At 40.2% G+C, this 19021-nt stretch overlaps 1 protein-coding gene across 1 annotated transcript in view; it reads right to left on the reverse strand.

Annotated features, from left to right (window-relative positions):
- Positions 1-228: 228 nt before the first annotated feature.
- The window catches only part of LOC134343611 (metalloreductase STEAP4-like), a 34609-nt gene continuing 15816 nt past the window's right edge, over positions 229-19021 (reverse strand). Inside the window, exons 2-5 of the mRNA XM_063042376.1 lie at positions 16370-16842; positions 15684-16211; positions 6220-6384; positions 229-4301 (exon numbers count right to left, since the gene is read on the reverse strand). Coding sequence (XP_062898446.1) covers positions 4053-4301; positions 6220-6384; positions 15684-16211; positions 16370-16819 — 1392 coding nt within the window. The 5' untranslated portion in view covers positions 16820-16842 and the 3' untranslated portion in view covers positions 229-4052. The remainder of the gene's footprint in view (positions 4302-6219; positions 6385-15683; positions 16212-16369; positions 16843-19021) is intronic.

Raw genomic sequence — 19021 nt, forward strand, 5'->3', positions numbered from 1 at the left:
CTGTATTAACACAGTTAGTTTTCTAAATGCTCCGCTTTCTAAATTCTATGGTTGATGGCTGTGCTTCTGATAGATTAACTGTTTGGAGAGTGGTTTCCAAGGTGAGGCAAAAATATAATTACAAATGAGTCATATAACGACTAAAATGATAGAAGGAAAATTGAATAGTTTGATTTTTTAATCATCATACAAAAGAATGCTTCTACATATAATCTTCAGTGTAGAAATGTAAGCGACTAATTTTATTGTAAATACATATTTTCTATTGCATTTTATTTATTAGAATAACACACAAGATGTTATGGCACCTTTATTCTTCTTCTCTATATTGTAAAGTTCAAATCTGTTGTTGATGCCAACTGTAGAACTGTAGCCATTATTTACCCCCCAGTCCACTCCTAAATGCACTGCACTGAGCTGTGATAAGTAGGGCTCTCCTAAGACTTCTAGTGAAAAATCCGTGGCAAATTATGAATGCAAGAAGATCGAACATGACTCTACATATTTTTCATACTAGTAATAATTTCATTTTCAGAGATTGTTAATATTGTATTTAACTGGGTATACATAGTATATATATTATATAATAATGAATTTTTTAAAAAGAAATATTCTTCCTGATCATGGATCCCTCAACTACAAGAATTGGTATTGAAATTTAATATTGAGCAAGTGAAATAGGGAGAAATGATTTGGAGAAGGTCTATGTGAAGCAATAAAACCACTCACCACAGCCATTAGATCTCCCTGGTGCCATTAGTCTCATCTTTAAAGTGCTGGTCTTGCTGTTGGACCTCAGACACAACAAATACCAAATGTTCTGGAATCAAGATGGCTTTGCAACCTTTTTTAGTTTGAGAGAGGCAGTGATTGACAACAATAAGCACTTGGGCAATCATTTTAACTTTTCCCAATTGTATAAAGATGGCAAGAACAGATTAGTCCCTTCACACATCATATGTTAACAGATGAAGATTGATCCCTATAATGAAGCAACGTCTGAATTACTAACAGATCATGCAACTACCAAAATGACAGAAAGCAAAGCTGGTAGTCTGTGATTTTGCAAACATCACCTGTCGTGTTGGATATTAAATTCCCAACAGAATCCATGTTCTCAATATCATTTATTTATTTTACATTTTAATTAGCACAATTTGTTTTCTTTTATGGTTTGCCATTCTTTACTTATGTATAGTTTTTCATAAATTCTATTATATTTCTTTATTTTCCTGTAAATGCCTCTAAGAAAGTGACTCTCAAGACAGTATATGGTGACTTATATATATACCTTGATAGTAAATTTCCTTTGTCTTTGACTTTTGAAATTCAATGACGGAGTTGTCATTGTCCATTTTAAACTGTTACCAATTTGTCCATTTGGAGTAGCTTCACCAGAATAAGACCAGTGTCATAGTAAGAATTAATTATTTCATTATTTAAACTGTGAATATGATGTAATTGTTGATAGTAAACACAAATATACATAACAGCGAGGAAAGTGGGTGCAGTCAGATAATTTTATCCCTATGGAAAGAATGGGAGAGATGTGCTGGTTTTGGGTTAAACACTAACATTGGAACCCTATTCTCCTACTGGTCAAACCTCTGAGATTGGTGAAGTCTGAAACTGAGCTTTCCCAGCTAGTTCAACAGTGAAATCACAAAATTGTTTGGATCTTCATTGAAGCTTATCTGTCTTCCAGCTGGAATGCTGCAGTGAAAGTCAAAATCCAGAATGTGGATAGGACAAGAAAAAGAATTATGGGAGATTGGGAGCTCAGAGGACTAGAACATCGACCATAGAACAGTACAGCACCAGAACAGACCCTTTGGCCCACCGTGTTGTGCCAATCCAACTGATACATAGGTCAGATACAGACGATTGGTCATAGAATCATTGAATCATGGAGTTATAGAGTATGGAAACAGGCCTTTTGGCCAACTCATCCATGCCAATCCAGGTGTCTACCTAAAATAGACTAATCTGTCTTCCTGTGGCCCTCATACCTTGAGACTTTTCCCATCCGAGTAATTGTCTAAATAGAGAAAATAACAAAAACCTTCTTTTGTTTTGATAAATGTTGGGGAATAACATGCTCTTGAGAGCTGGGCCAGGAATTGCAATATGTAATTGTGGGTATGTTTCTCAGATTTACGGAACCTGGCAGATTACTAGCTGCGAACTTGTCCTAGATTCTGCTGGATCTTGCTGACAGTCCTGCATGGACTTGTTGGCATTTCCTAAATGTGAGCAGCTTAGTCAGGCTGGGAAAATGGAAATGTGGTGAGATCTGACTGATCCAAGAGGCAAGTGCCATTGCAGGTTGTAGACCAGGAGCAGCAAGAACTGCTTTCTTAGCACTACAAATCCACCAATCAAGATCCGTGTCTCTTCCCCTAGCAATCATCCAAGTCCCCTCAACTCAACTTGTAAATAAGGTCATTATCATCCTGATCCAGTCTCTATCTTTCCATCTGATCTGTTGCCAGTCTATGATGAACCATAATGTATTGTGTGCAGTTATAATCACATAGCTTTATTAAACTAGAAAAACTGCAGAAAATGTTCACTATGATATTATGGGACTGATTGGCTTGAGTTATAGGGATTAGCTCGCTAGGGGCTGTATTCCCAGGAGTGCAGAAGAGTATTTAACAGTCATGAAGGGCATAGATAAGAGGGTGCTCACAGGCATTTTACCAGGGTAAGAGAGTCTAGAACTAGCAGGCATAGACCAGAGGTGAGAGTGTAATAATTTAAAGGGGATTTGACCACCAAGTTTTTTCACAGAGAGGTTGGTATGTGGAATGAGCTGCCAGAAGAAGTGGTAGAAGCAGGTAAACTTAAAATGTTTAAAAGCTACTTAGACAAGTACTTTGAATAGGAACATTTTTGAGGGGTAAATGATAGAGGCCGACAAATAGGACCAGCTTAGGCAGGCACCCTGATTGGTATGGACAGGTTGGGCTGAGGGGCATTAATGTGTTGTATAACTCTAGAATTCTATGGCTCTATGGCCAAATACCAGGATCTTCCTTACTCTTCAACCCTGTGAGCTCCCAGTTTCCAATAATTCCTTTCTCAGCCCTATCCACATCCCACACTTCGTTCCCTGCTGCAGCAATCCCGCTGGGAGATGGAGAATAAATTTCAACAAGGATCCAAATTATTTTGTGATTCCCAACCTGGTTGGGAATGCTCAGTATAGGTCTTCACTTCACTGATCTTAGAGGTTTGAGAAACTCTTTGTTCCAGTTATTGCTCGATTTTGTGTAGCATTTCCAGTATTTCTCAGTAAGTACCTCCAAGTTGTGATACTTACATTTTGCGGAACCTGACCATGTGCTGCTGGCCGTTCTCCAGCTGCAGTCCAACACTGGTCACCCTGAATTCCATTGGAGTCCAACAGTAAGGCAGAACCTTGCTGAGACTCCCCAGCATTAACTCAGAGGAATCCGCTGCACCAAGATCTATTGCTGGATCAATGCGACCTTTCACTTTAATGGGGATTGTAGGGTGGGAAGGAAGGAAAGAAGGTATAAGGCAACACACTATTTTTTAAAATCATTTGTGTTTTGCAATGTTTTTAATTCTTTGAAGGTTTGTTATAAGTGATTTATTTTGCATTTAATCATTGATAGACATTTCTGAATATTGGAGACAATCAGGATTTCTGACCAAACTCTGACAGCTAACAAAGCTAATAGAGGAGGGTCAGACTGAGGGAATAGAATTTCTCACAACCACAGTTTGTTCTAGCCTGGCCACGTCACTCCATGATGTTGTTTGAGGGCCTAATATCATTCGGGTTCACTTGGACCAGTGAAGTCAGCTTTTTGGAATAGACTGAGGACCATTTGTGTGGAAGAGGGCATGGAACACTGGGGAGAGGCCAACCTCAGGGAAAAAAAGTTCAATTATTCACATCATAACATTATAAATGCACTTATTCCAAGAGATTGGAAGTATCTGATTCTACTGTTTGAAGATTCATTCAAGAAAAGACATCATGTGTTTACAAAGCATCTTATTCTGGTGAAATATTTGGTTCAAATATTGAGATCACTTGGGCCGTTTTTTTTCCTTTCCCAACCTTGCCGGATTCTGTTGACCATTCTGTCTACACATGGAATTATGAGAACTAGCTTTAGAGTCAGCACAATACATGGAATCACCATGGACAGGAGATATGTTGGTGGAAGTCCCCACCTGTAGCGTGAGGGATAGAGAAATTTATTCCACCCGAGTAAAGCGGTATGCAACGTGCACAGCAACAATGTGACATGACCCAGCTTCGACTGTAAGAAAAAGAAAAAAAATACTTTAGACAGGGTTTAGACATGCCTTTATGTAAGGCACAAAATCATAGTAAGATCATGTATGCTTCTCATTATAAATAAACACAAATAAGTTCAACTACAGAAAGAATTTTGGTAAAAGAAAAGTTTGTTTACCAAATGCTTCTTTTTAACTGCCCGACATTGACCTGCAAAGACGCCTGGCACTTACATGATCAACTATCCTGAATTCATATTATGAAGTTTATAATTTGACTTCTGAGGGTTATTTCCAAGATAAAGGCAGGAATATAGCCCACCTGGGAATTGTACAGGGAAGCTTTATTAAATTAACAATTGCTGGAAGTCGTCTGGATTTAGTTGCCAGGCCCTTAGAACTGAGGTGCAGGTGACTCCCACTAGAGACCAAGGGAAAGATCTTTGGCACTGATAAGTTTTCAAGTTGTGTGTATGGGGTTTCAAGGAGCTGTTGGAAACCACTGTTATTTTTTTAATAATACTTTTTATAAGATTTGTACTTTTTAACAAACTCATGCATTTTTCACACTCTCTGGCAGAAAGTAGTATAGCAGCTAAACTAATGGTTTATCACCTTTCTCATTTTTCATTGTTTAAATATTAGCATGTTACCCATGTGATGTAATTGTTTTAATTATATTGCCTATTCATTAATTCATTCCTATCTAAGGAATTTCTTTTATTTTATCTATAAAGGTGAGAGATTTTTCAGAACAGCCATCTTTTATTTTTTATATTCCTTTGTCTTACACTTCTTAGCAATAACTCCCCTCTTAGCATCGTTTCTCAGCTCTTTATTTAGCTCGCTCAGTATTCCTATATTTGTTTGTACTTTAAAATAAACTGAAATCTTGGAATTAAGGCTGCTCATCCATCTAGTCCATGCCAAATGATCAAAACTGTCTACTCCCATCGCCTGCCCACCTTACCCCTGCCATCCATGTACCTATCCAAACTTCTCTGAAATGTTGAACACAAGCTTGCGTGTACCACTTGCTCTACTGGCATCTGATTCACACTCTCACCATCCTCTGAGGAAGTTTCTCCCAATGTTCCCCTTAAACTTTTCACTCTTCACTCTTAACCCACGATCCCTAGTTGTAGTCTCATCAAACTCAGTGGAGAAAGCCTGTTTGAATTTACTTTGTCTATACCTTCATAATTTTATATACCTCTATCAAATCTCCCCACTTTCTTTTACGTTCCAAGGAATAAAGTCCTAACCTATTCAATCTTTCATTATAACTCAGGTCCTCCTGTCCTGGCAATATCCTTAATATCCTTGTAAATTTTCTCTGCACTCTTTCAACCTTGCTTGCATCTTTCCTATAAGTAGGCGATCAAAACTGCACACAATAATCCAAATTAGGATCACCAATGTCTTATACAACTTCAACATAACATCCCATCTCCTGAACTCAGTACTTTGATTTATAAAAGCAAATGTACCAAAGGCTTTCTTTACAACCTTATCTACCTGTGATGCCACTTTCAATGAATTATGGACCTGTATTCCAAGATCCCTTTGTTCTGCAGCACTCCACAGTGCCCTACCATTCACTGTGTAAGACCTATCCTGGTTACTCCTACCAAAGTGCAACACCTCACACTTGTCTGCATTAAATTCCATCTGATATTTTTCCACCCACTTTTCCAGCTATCCAGGTCTCTGAAACTTTCTCACTGTTCACTATGTCCCCAATCTTGGTGTCATCTGCTAATTTGCCGATCCAGTTGACCATGTTATCGTCTAGATCATTGTTGACAAACAACAACAAACCCAGACATCTGATTTCTCACCAAGGGTGGTTTTATATTTATGCTCTGCTTTATTTGACCAGCTGTAATATAATACATTAAAATGGAAATTAATAATCATTTGTAGCAACTAACAAAGTACCTGAACAAATCTGAATTCTCTCCAGTTCATAGTGTTGCTCACAGATGGTAGAGAGGTTATTCCAAGCAAAAAGAAGATTGAAAAGCCCAGGATTCCAGATGCATAAAATGCATCACTTCGCCAACTCCAGACCATCTTAAGTTCTGAGGATGAGTTCTTTTTCACCTGGATGGTAATCAAGAAATAAACTGTTATAGCTTTACAGTATGACACCTTCTCCTCCGATAGAAACAAATTCACTTCAAATAGGCTAGGATATTAGGATATTGCAATGATTAATTAATACTTTCATTTCACAGAATTGTAGGAATCATTTAGCTTACTTTTAGTTCACCTAGTTACAAGATAAAATGAGCATTTTTCATAAATATATCCATGTTCACAACATCTGTAAGACAGGGGTTGACTGGGGATAGTCAGCACAGTTTACGGTTTGGGCATTCATATCATACGAACTTGATTGAGTTTTTTAATGATATGAGGGAAGTGCATAGGCTAGATGCATAGATTTCAGTAGGAGCTACATGGAATCCATGGAGAGCTGGCTTATTGGTTACACAATTGGCTTGATGGTAGGAAGCAGTGGGTAATGGTGGAAAGTTACTTCTTGCACAGGAGGCTTGTTACCAGCAGTGTGCTTTAGGGATCAGTGCTGGGACTTTGTTGTTTGTCATCTATATCAATGATTTAGATAAGAATGTACAGAATTTGGTTAGTAAGTTTGGAAATGAGACTAAAATAGGTGGTGTGGTGGACATCTTCAGAAACAAATTACAGTGGGTTAGTTTTCATAGAATATAGAAGAGTACAGACCTTTCAACCTGCTCCACAATCAATCTAACCCTTCCATTCCACACAGCCCCCCATTTTTCTTTCATCGCTATGCCTTTCTTAAGAGTCGCTTAAACACCCCTAAAGTATCTGCCTCTATGACCATTCCTGGCAGCATGTTCCACACTCCCACCACTCTGTGTAAATTACAGGGGAATCTTGATCAGCTGGCATGTAAACTGAGGAACGGGAAATAAGTATGAGGTGTTGCATTTTGGAAAGTCAAATCCAGGTAGGTCTTTTACAGTGAACAACAGGGTCCTGGGGAATGATATAGAACAAAGGGAACTTGCAATACAAGGACATGGTTCTCTGAAAATGGAGTCACAGGTAGACAGAGTAGTGAAGAAGGCTTTAGGCATGCTTTCCTCCCTATGTCAGGGAACAGAGTATAAAAGTTGGGGGTCAAGTACACTGGCTAGGCAACGCTCGGAGAACTGTATTCAGTTTTGGTCACCCAACTGTAGGAAAGATGTTAGTGAACTGGAAAGAGTGCAGAGAAGATTTATAAGGATGCTGCCAGGACTTGAGTGGCTGAGTGATAGGAAGAGATTGAAAGCTGATCTTATAGAGGTATATAAAATCATGGGGGGCATAGATGAGGTGAATGTACTCACTCTTCCCCATGGTTGGGGAATCAAGAACTAGAGGGCATAGGTTTAGATGAGAGGGGAAAAGTTTTGCAATAACTTGACAGGCAGCTATTTTATACAACGGGTAGTATGTAAGTGGAATGAACTGCCAGATGAAGTGGTGATTCAGATATAATAACAACTTCAAGAGAGAGTTGGACAGCTACGTGGATCAAAAAAGTTTACAAAGCTGTTAAACAGTGGAAAGGAGCTTAGGTTGTATGGAGCATTTTCATCAGCATAGACCATATTTCTGTGCCTCATAACACTGTGCCACCAATGTGTGGAGCTGCAGGAAATGGCTGAGGTTTTTAATGTCTGTTTCTCCTTGGTGTTTATTAAGGAGAATATTATGGAGGCCATAGAAAGGGGAGGAATAAGTAATGAGATCTTGGGACATATTCATATTATGAGAAAGGAAGTATCTACAGCCATAAAGTGCATTAAGGTAAGAAAATAACCAAGGCCGAAACATTTGCACCTCTAAGCCTTATGGGAGGCCAGGGAAGAAATCACAGAAGACCTTGTAGACGTTTGCTTCATCCTTAGCTATTGCTGAAATTCTGTAAGACTTGAGGGTAGCTAATGTTGTTTTTCATTGCTCGAGGAATAAGCAAGGACAAACCAGGGAACTGCAGACTGCTGTGACTGACTGCACTTGTAGAAAAGTTACTGGAGGGAATTCTGAGGGACAATATTTACCATTTCTCAGAGAGTCAAGGTCTGATCAGTAATAGCCAGCATTATTTTATGCATGCACATTTATATCTGATGAATACCTTGGGGTTTTTACAGAGGTAATTAAGGCGACAGATGATGGTAGTGGGTTGTGCAGTGGATGTTGTCTATATGTACTTTAGTAAGGCCTTTGACAAGGTTCTACATGGCAAGCTAATCTGGAAGATTAGGTTACATGAGATTTGGGGTAAACTTGTGAGGTAAATTCAGAATTGGTTTGATAGTTGGTTGCAGAGTGTGATTGTTGAAGGTTGATTCTCTAACCGGAGAACTGTAACTAATGGGATGTCCCAAGGATTTGTGTTGGGACATTGGTTATTTAATTTTTATGTAAATAATTTTGATGTGAATGCACATGGCATGATTAGCAAGTTTGCTGATTATAGTAAATTAGAGGCACTTTTCATAGCGAAGCAGATTGCAATGAATTACAAAAAGATCATGATTCGTTAGCTAATGGTGAAGTGATATATTTTGGACGGTCAGACCAGGATAGGATCTATATGCTGAATGTCAGGGCACGGATGACTATAATGAAACATAGGGACCTGGGAGTACAGGTACACAGTTCAATGAGAGTAGACGGACATGGAAGAAGGCATTTAGCATACTGACCTTCTTCAGTCAACGCCCTGAGTTTAGGAGTAGAGACATTCTGTTGCAGTTATATTAAACCTCTTACAAGTTTATAAAATCACAAGGAGTCATAGTCTTTTTTTCCCCATGTTGGAGAATCCAAAACTAGAGGACACAGGTACAGGGTAAGAAGGAGAGATTTAAAAGAGATCTGAGAGGTACTGTAACTTCTTTACACAGAAGGTAGTGAGTACCCGGAATGGGCTGCCGGAGGAACATGAGAACATAAGAACATAAGAATATAAGAAATGGTAGCAAGAGTAGGCCATCTGGCCCATCAAGCCTGCTCCACAAATAAATATGATCATGGCTGATCTGGTCATGGACTCATCTCCATCTGACTGCCTTTTCCCCATGACTCTTAATTCCCCTTCTATGCAAAAATCTATCCAACTCCAGGGCTTCACTGGGCAGAGAATTCCACAGATTCACCACTCTCCGGGAAAAGCAGTTCCTCCTCACCTCTGCCCTAAATCTACTCCCCCAATTCTTGAGCTGGATCCCCTGTGGTTGACTGGTTGTGGAGGACAAAATTGCAATAATTAAGAGGTATTTGGATAGATCCATGGAGGGGAAGGACTTTGAAGGTTATGGGTCAAATGTGGACAATTGGGACTAGTAGGAAGATGTTGCGGTTGGCATTGACCAGTTGGGCCAAAGGGCCTGTTTTTTGTGCTGTATTACTCTATAATGCTATGTCTCCATGCCACCCTTTCAAAAGCCAGGGTGACATGAATTAGTTCTCTAATGGGCGCTTCAAATAAATGAACAGTCCTGAACAAAATAAAGCTGGTGTTTTGCTTTTCAAAGGCAGTATTTAATACCTTTATATTCGGTTTGCATTCTAAATGAAATACTACTTCTCAATCTCAACGACAAGCATTGTGTGGGATAGATTGTGATTTTGTGCATAGTGGAAGACTGGTGATACTGACAATTTTACAGCTCCCTTATTTTCATTAGCCTGATCACAGATGACTATGCCATAGAGTGGATAAACTGCAAAATAGAATTTCTGGCAGTCTCCTGTTTGATTTGCAGTAGTCTAACAGTAGAAATGCAATGCCATCTGAAATCTTTAATATAATCACAAACCAAAACCGAAGAAACACTGATATCTTTTTCTCTAAGAAAGAAAGGAAATATTGAGAGGATGAAGGGCTACATTATGAAAATGATGAAAATGGCAACGTTTTAAGGGAAATGTTTCAGTTTTCATGTAAGCAGGAAAGACCATTGTGTCACCATTGTGTCCAGAATTAACAATGGAGCTAAAGACCTGACACAGAACAATGCTCAATGAACAAAAGATTAAAAAACACACAGAAAGTGTTTGGAACCTTATGAAGATGCAAGCAAGGGAAGTAGAATTAGGTTTGGGTACGTACGCAGACTCCAAAATAATATCAGAGTGGCAGCAGATCATGCTGTCACCTCATGATAGTTACTTTTGCTCAATTCTATAACATTAGTTTCAACTCATAAGTTTTCACCACATGCAACATATAAATAAAAATGCATGGAAAACTCTCAAAGAGAGCCTTAACTGTCTTATGCTACAATTCACTGCAGCACACAGTTGGTGAATTCCTGCATTCATCCCAGTTATCTATGCATGGCTTGATGGCAAAGTCACTCAGGTTACGTTACATGTTGCCCATGGATTACAAGGCTATTCTTGCTCATAAGAACATTAGCAGGGAGTCATCCACTCATTTAGTTCATCTAGATCCAAAACACTTGGCCCATTCTAACCACCTCAGCACCAGCTGCAAAATCTCCACATTTAGGGGATTTATTTATGAATTATAAAAGATGGAGTGCTTGAGATCGAAAAGAAAATTGTGTTCAACCCATGATTTTTAGTAGAGTCATAGACTCTTAGGAGCATCATCAAGTGCTCATGATTAAGCACTTAGGTGTATGATTAAGCACTTAGCACTCATGATTAGAATGCACGGAGTACAAGAAATAAAGTAGATGAGCTTGAGGAACAGTTGGAAATTGGTAAGTATGATGTTGTGGGAATAACAGAGACATGGCTTCAAGTGGACAGGGCCTGGGAAATGAATATTCAAGGGTATACATCCTATCGAAAGGACAGACTGATGGGCAGAGGGGCTGGGGTGGCTCTGTTGGTGAGGAATGATATTCAGTCCCTTGCGAGGGGGGACATAGAATCAGGAGACATAGAGTCAGTATGGATAGAACTGAGAAATTCTAAGGGTAGAAAGACCCTAATGGGATTTATCTACAGGCCCCCAAACAGTAGTCTGGATGTAGGGTGTAAGTTGAATCAAGAGTTAAAATTGGCATGTCGCAAAGGTAATGCTACAGTTGTTATGGGGGATTTCAACATGCAGGTAGCCTGGAGGAATCAGGTTGGTACCGGACCCCAAGAAAGGGAGTTTGTGAAGTCCCTCCGAGATGGATTCTTAGAACAGCTTGTACTGGAGCCTATCAGAGAGAACACAATTCTAGATTTAGTGTTGTGCAATGAACCAGATTTGATCAGGGACCTTGAGGTAAAGGAGCCATTAGGAGGTAGTGACCATAATATGATAAGTTTTAATCTACAATTTGAGAGGGAGAAGGGAAACTCAGAAGTGTCAGTATTACAGTTGAACAAAGGAAACTATGGTGCTATGAGGGAGGAGCTGGCCAAAGATCAATGGAACAATACCCTAGCAGGGATGACAGTGGAACAGCAATGGCAAGTGTTGCTGGGAATAATGTGGAAGGTGCAGGATCAGTTCATTCCAAAGAGGAAGAAAGATCCTAAGGGGAGTAAGGGGAGGCCGTGGCTGACAAGGGAAGTAATGGACAGTATAAAAATAGAAGTATAACATAGCAAAGACAAGTGGGAAGCCAGAAGATTGAGAAACTTTTAAAGAGCAACAGAAGGTAACTAAAAAGGCAGTACGCAGAGAAAAAATGAGGTACGAACTTAAACTAGCCAAGAATATAAAGGAGGATAGTAAAAGCTTCTTTAGGTATGTGAAAAGGAAAAAAAAAGTTAAGACCAAAATTGGGCCCTTGAAGACAGAAATGGGTGAATTTATTATGGGGAACAAGGAAATGGCAGACGAGTTGTACAGGTACTTTGGATCTGTCTTCACTAGGAAAGACACAAACAATCTCCCAGATATAATAGTGGCTAAAGGACCTAGGGTAATGGATGAACTGAAGGAAATTTATACTAGGCAGGAAATGGTGTTGGAGAGACTGTTGGATCTGAAGGCTGATAAGTCCCCGGGACCTGATGGTCTGCATCCCAGGGTACTTAAGGAGGTGGCTTTAGAAATTGTGGACACATTGGTAATCATTTTCCAATGTTCTATAGATTCAGGATCAGTTCCTGTGGATTGGAGGGTGGCTAATGTTGTCCCTCTCTTCAAGAAGGGAGGAAGAGAGAAAACAGGGAATTATAGACCGGTTAGCCTGACGTTGGTGGTGGGAAAGATGCTGGAGTCAATTATAAAAGATGAAATTACGACGCATCTGGATAGCAGTAACAGTATTGTTCCAATTTACGTAGGGGAAATCATGCTTGACTAATCTTCTGGAATTTTTTGAGTATGTAACTATGAAAATGGACAAGGGAGAGCCAGTGGATGTAGTGTACCTGGACTTTCAGAAAGCCTTTGATAAAGTCCCACATAGGAGATTAGTGGGCAAAATTAGGGCACATGGTATTGGGGGCAGAGTACTGACATGGATTGAAAATTGGCTGGCTGACAGAATACAAACAGTAGCAATTAATTGGTCCCTTTCGGAATGGCAGGCGGTGACCAGTGGGGTACCGCAGGGTTCAGTGTTGGGACCGCAGCTGTTTACAATATATATTAATGATTTAGATGAGGGAATTAAAAGTAACATTAGCAAATTTGCCAATGACACAAAGCTGGGTGGCAGTGTGAAATATGAGGAGGATGTTATGAGAATGCAGGGTGTCTTGGACCGGCTGGGTGAGTGGGCAGATGCAGTTTAATGTGGATAAATGTGAGGTTATCCACCTTGGTGGTAAGAACAGAAAGGCAGATTATTATCTAAATGAAGTCAAGTTAGGAAAAGGGGAAGTACAACGAGATCTAGGTGTTCTTGTACATCAGTCACTGAAAGCAAGCATGCAAATACAGCAGGCAGTGAAGAAAGCTAATGGCATGCTGGCCTTCATAACAAGGGGAATTGAGTATAAGAGCAAAGAGGTCCTTCTGCAGCTGTACAGGGCTCTGGTGAGACCACACCTGGAGTACTGTGTGCAGTTTTGATCTCCAAATTTGAGGAAGGACATTCTTGCTATTGAGGGAGTGCAGCGTAGGTTCACAGAGTTAATTCCCGGGATGGCGGGACTGTCATATGTTGAAAGGTTGGAGTGACTGGGCTTATATACTCTGGAATTTAGAAGGCTGAGAGGGGATCTTATTGAAACATATAAGATTATTAAGGGATTGGACAAGGTGGAGGCAGGAAGCATGTTCCCGCTGATGGGTGAGTCCAGAACCAGAGGCCACAGTTTAAGAATAAGGGGTAGGCCATTTAGAACGGAGTTAAGGAAAAACTTTTTCACCCAGAGAGTGGTGGATATATGGAATGCTCTGCCCCAGAAGGCTGTGGAGACCAAGTCTCTGGATGCTTTCAAGAAAGAGATGGATAGAGCTCTTAAAGATAGCGGAATCAAAGGTTATGGGGATAAGGCAGGAACTGGATACTGATTGTGGATGATCAGCCATGATCACAGTGAATGGTGGTGCTGCCTCGAAGGGTGGAATGGCCTCCTCCTGCACCTATTGTCTATTGTCACTCTTGTAAGCTATGACCTTTCATAGGAGTTTTTTAAATGCAGTTCTGAGGATCTCAAGAGTACTATGACTGAGATGGTTTCTGCAAGTTTGTTTGAGCTGATGGAATAATGGAAGGACTATAATACACCTGTAACTTTTACAAGACAGTTTCCAGAATTTCCAAACTGTATGTCCGAGAGATTATTAGGGCAATAACTCACAGAGGAAGATTTTAAGGTTACAAATGCCTTTGGAAATGTTCTGAAGATCAGACTGATGCAACACATACACAATATTCCCAAAAGTGGATTGGGATTCTGTCTGTACTTGGAGGATTGTGTATATACCTGAACTATGCCTAGGAATGCTAATATTACAGCCTTTCCTGAGTATGCCAGTACATGCAAGACCAGAGACAGGCAATCAAAATGGTAGCAATGCAGAGACTGAACCTTCACTGGATGAGTGTTACCTCAAGCCTTATAAATTCAAAGGGATCAATTTGGGTAGGTTACCATGTTCTTCTTGGGCACTAATATGATTGAAACCTGCTTGAAGCAGGTGGTTACTTCAGACTGCTGAAGCAGTCATTAAACACTCCAGTCAATTAAAGATGTCAGTAAACACTCCAGTCAATTGAATAACACAGGGTTTCAGTACTTGGCCAGGTACCCTGTCTGAATCAGATGCTTTCCGTAGGTTCTCCATCCTAAAGGATGCTTTCATGCGCACCAGTAACTGAAGTCACAAGGTTGGTGGGGGCTGTGGGATTTTGTAAAGGTCCCTCCATGTTCTCTTGAGGCATTGATAGAGTGGGGCAGGCAGCATCTTTTTCCCAGAATGGCAATGGCTAATATGAGAGAATATAGCTTTAAAGTGATTGGAGGAAAGTATAGTATATCAGAGGCAGCTTTTTTTACAGAATGGCAAGTGCATGGAACACATTGCCAGTGTTGGTAATAGAGGCAGATGCATTAAGGACATTTAAGAGACTCTTAGATAAGCACATGGATGAAGAAAAATGGACAGCTATGTGGGAGGTAAGGGTAGATTGATCTTGGAGTAGGTTAAAAGGTTCAACACAACATTGTGGCCAAAGGTCTATACTGTGCTGTACTGTTCTATGTTTTATGTTCTATGTACCTTAACTTGGCTCACACTACTCCAACATGAACCCAATACCATACTTCCTAGTTTTTGTATGTACTTCGGAGTGATGAATCCCCGAGCAACCTTTGATGAATGATCATCAACATGAAGAGTTAGCTGAGACTCTCTGCAGATTAGATGTCAGAACCAATAATTAGCTTCCTTCTTTCTCTCGCTAAAATCTGGAGTTTCCTGCTCTTCTCCTTCCTCTGCACTTTCTTCTCATGCCAAAACCCCCAAAGACTTGAAGTTTTCATGAATCCTGAAGGACAGTTCATCATGGGCCATCAGAGTCTTTGGTGCATAGGCCATTCTGCATAATAATATGAGTTTCTGCTATTGAAAAGATGTCAATAGCTATCACAGGGCAGGAATTGAGATTAATGTAAATGAGCTCAAAGCAAGTGATAATAAATCATAACAGCTCTTATCCCCATCTTTTTCCCATTCTATTTTTTCTTTGATAGTTATTCCAAACTACAGGTTATCTGATAAGGAGGTCTGTAAGGGAGCTATCTCCGACTCCTCCAATTCTCTCCCTGGGTTATTGGCCCTCATACTCTAATGTCTCACAGCAACTAGAGCGATGCAAAACCTACAGCACAGTTCTACCCATTCAATTCACCTTACCACACCATCCTGACGGAATAATATTTAAGACAACACTAAAATACAATAAAGGATCAAGCCTTACCTCTTCTGCAGCGTATTTAACATAGCTCCAGTAAACTGAGTACCTAAGTGATGCGATCAATGAATAGAATACGTGAAGAAAACCGTATGCAAATGCCACAAGTCCGAGTTGTTTTCGGCACAGCATCCACTTGTCAAGCCACTCAGGAAACCTCTTGTACTTTGTCCCTCTGTAGAGCTGGAGGAATGCAGCAATCACACCTGGCAAGTAAACCAGCCCAAGGAGAATGAGAGAGACAACTGGAAAAATCGTATTGGGTATGGAAACCATCAACAGATAGGAATTATCCTTATCCTTTTCCACATAGGGATAGATCACTTTAATCACCACACAATATAAGAAGAAGAATATTGTGAGACCAGCTGTTATAATAAATGGTAATCTCCACATTGGAAAGAGCTGCAGTGGATATTTCTCCACTTCTTCAGCTGCTAGAAGAGATCCCTGGTCTAAAGGAGTGAGGCCTAGACTCCTGGCAACATCCATCACCTGCTGTTTGGATTTAGTGTCGTCGCCACAGATAAAGACCTGAAACAAAGTGCAATTGCTTTTACTTCCAATGGAGAGGCAGGTGCTACAATTCAATATAATTAGCACTACTGGTGAAATTTATTATAAAAATATAGTTAGATTATCCATGTAGACAACGTTCTTCATATAGTCAGTAGAGCTGTATGCGATCTTACCTGACTGTTGGCATCCAGGCTGCCTGACTGAAGGGCCCAGGCTGAAACTGTGTTAAATCCCTTCACCACAATTGCTTTGGGGACCAGCTGAGAAAGATACTGAGCATTGGACTCAGGGTACTGATTCACTTTGAGGTTGTTGCTCACGTCCACCAGCACTTTATCATCTAATAAATTGGACAGAGCTGGGAGAAAATCATAGTTCTCCCTGTGAACTGCCAGGAAAATGATCTTAGATTCTTTCAGGGCTTCAGCATGGGTAGTGACTTGAGCTCCACTTGGTAGTAGGGTGGAATTTTTTGGGTTTCGACTGCCATATATCACTGGGTACCCTGACTTGAGCAGCCTCATACCCAAAGATCGGCCGAAGTCCCCAGTGCCAAAAATGCAGATTGCCTCCCGCTTATGGTCCAACCTTCTTCTGCTGGTCGTCTGATGAAGTGGGATCATGTTTGATGAATTGATGTCCAACTCTAAAAAATATAGAAGAAATTTCCTATTTGTCATTTTTCTTCAGATATGCCAAACATCAATTCTGTAGTTTTATGTTGTACAGTTGTGCTTGGTATGAAGTTATCCAATATTCAATAATATTTTTAATTCATTTTTTCAGCTAGAACATGATAGGCAGTAACATCCTTACTTCTTATGACCTGTAGGACCACTTTTGGCTTCATTCCTCCCCTTATTTCCTTGTAACCTCTGTAAAAATCTCACAAATATAACTACCAAGTTACTTGTCACGTATAGAACCTCTTGTGACTTTTCTTAACCCTATCTGCCAGATGCATCATATACCCTCTCTCTGTCCCCCTAATTTCACTCTGAAAAGCTAATGTTTTTATAATCATCAAGGGATTTACTCGTCTCCAATTGCATAAACTCAATGTATGCTTCCTTCTTCCTCTTGTCCAGAAACTCAATATCTCTCATCAGCCAGGTACCCTAAACTTGCCAGGTTTATCCTTCACAAGAACATGCTGCCCTAGATTAATGATATCACACTCTCAAAAGCCTCTCTCTTGCCATTAGTTCCATTTCTTTCAAACAGATTTACCAAATTGACCTCTGCTAGATCCTGCCTAAATCCCTCCAAATTCACCCTGCTTCAATTTAGGGTTCTAGCCTGTAGACCTGACCTATCCTTTTCCAAAATATTTTTAAACTAATAGAATTATGGTCAAAAGGGCCAAAGAGCTCCTTGTACTCTGTTACTTGCCCTGACTTGTTCCCTAGGAGAATGCCCAGTAATGCACCCTCCCAAGTAGAGCCTTCTATTTCTTGACTCGAGAAACCTTCCTGGCCACATTGCGCAGATTTGATCCTGTCCAAGTCCCTAACACTCTGGGAAGTCCAGTCAATACTGGGGAAACTTAAATCTCCCACTAATACAACCCTATTAAGTATGAACAATTTCTCTACACACCTGAGACAAAAGAAAATCTGCAGATGCTGGGAATCCAAGCTACACACACAGAATGCTGGAAGAACTCAGCTGACCTTTATCTGTCAGGGCATTGAATATAGAAATTGAAATGTTATGTTTCAGTTGTACAAGATGCTGGTGAGGTTGCATCTGGAGTATTGAGTACAGTTTGGTTGCTCTATTGAAGGAAGTCATCATTAAGCTGGAAAGAGTGCAAAGATTTACGAGGATCTTGCCAGGACTCAAAGGCCTAAGTTATATGGAGAGATTGGGTGGATGAGGACTTTATTGTTTGGAGTCTGAGGGGTGACCATATAAAATCATGAGGGACACATACAGAGTGAATGTACCGGGTCTTTTTTCCCCAGGGAAGGAAAATCAAAAACCAGAAGGGAAGAATTGTAAGGAACCTGAGGGGCTTAAGGTGGGAGGGTAAAGATTTTAAATAGACCTGAGGGGCACCCTGAATGGCTAAGGAGCTCCTTGGAGATCATCAGGGCTGCCTTTGCCTTTGTTTTGAGCCAAAGAAAATGGGTGGAATTTTTCTCCTTAGTGTTTACTGAGGGGAAAATCATGGTTGCTCAAGAGACCATGGAAAAAAGTGATGTTTGGGGAGCATCTATATTTCCATGGAGGTTGTAGCTGCAGCCTTACAGCACTGTGAAAGTTTCTGGAAGCAATTCTGAGGGACAGGAGCCATCAACATTTGGATAGACCAAGTCTGATTAGGAGGAGACAGCATGGCTCTGACCAAGGAAATTTGTATTTGATGAATCTAAAAGCTTTTAGAGTTTTTTTTAAAAAAGAGGTAACCCTAAAGGTAGATGAAGATAGGGCAACAAATGTGGTCTATTTGGACTTTATTAAGGCCTTTGACAAGGTTTTGCATGGTAGACGAGTCTGGAATGTTAGGTCTTATGGATTGCAGGGAGAACTGGTTAGGTGTATGCAAAACTAGCTCAGAGATAAGCAGCCGAAGGTGGTGGTTGAAGGTTGTTTCTCAGGATGAATGCTTATAACTAGTGGTAGATTGTCAGCACAGACTAATTGGGCACAAGGTCCTGTATCTGTGTTGCATTGCTCTATGACTAGATGACTCTTTACACAGAAGGTGATGCTGATATTGAACAAACTGTCAAAGCAATTGTTTAAGGCAAGTACAATAACAACATTTAAAAGACACTTAGACAGGTATATATATCAGAGAGGTGTAAAAGTTGATGGAC

The sequence above is a fragment of the Mobula hypostoma genome, chromosome 3, assembly GCF_963921235.1.
Source record: "Mobula hypostoma chromosome 3, sMobHyp1.1, whole genome shotgun sequence".
Taxonomy (NCBI): Eukaryota; Metazoa; Chordata; class Chondrichthyes; order Myliobatiformes; family Myliobatidae; genus Mobula; species Mobula hypostoma.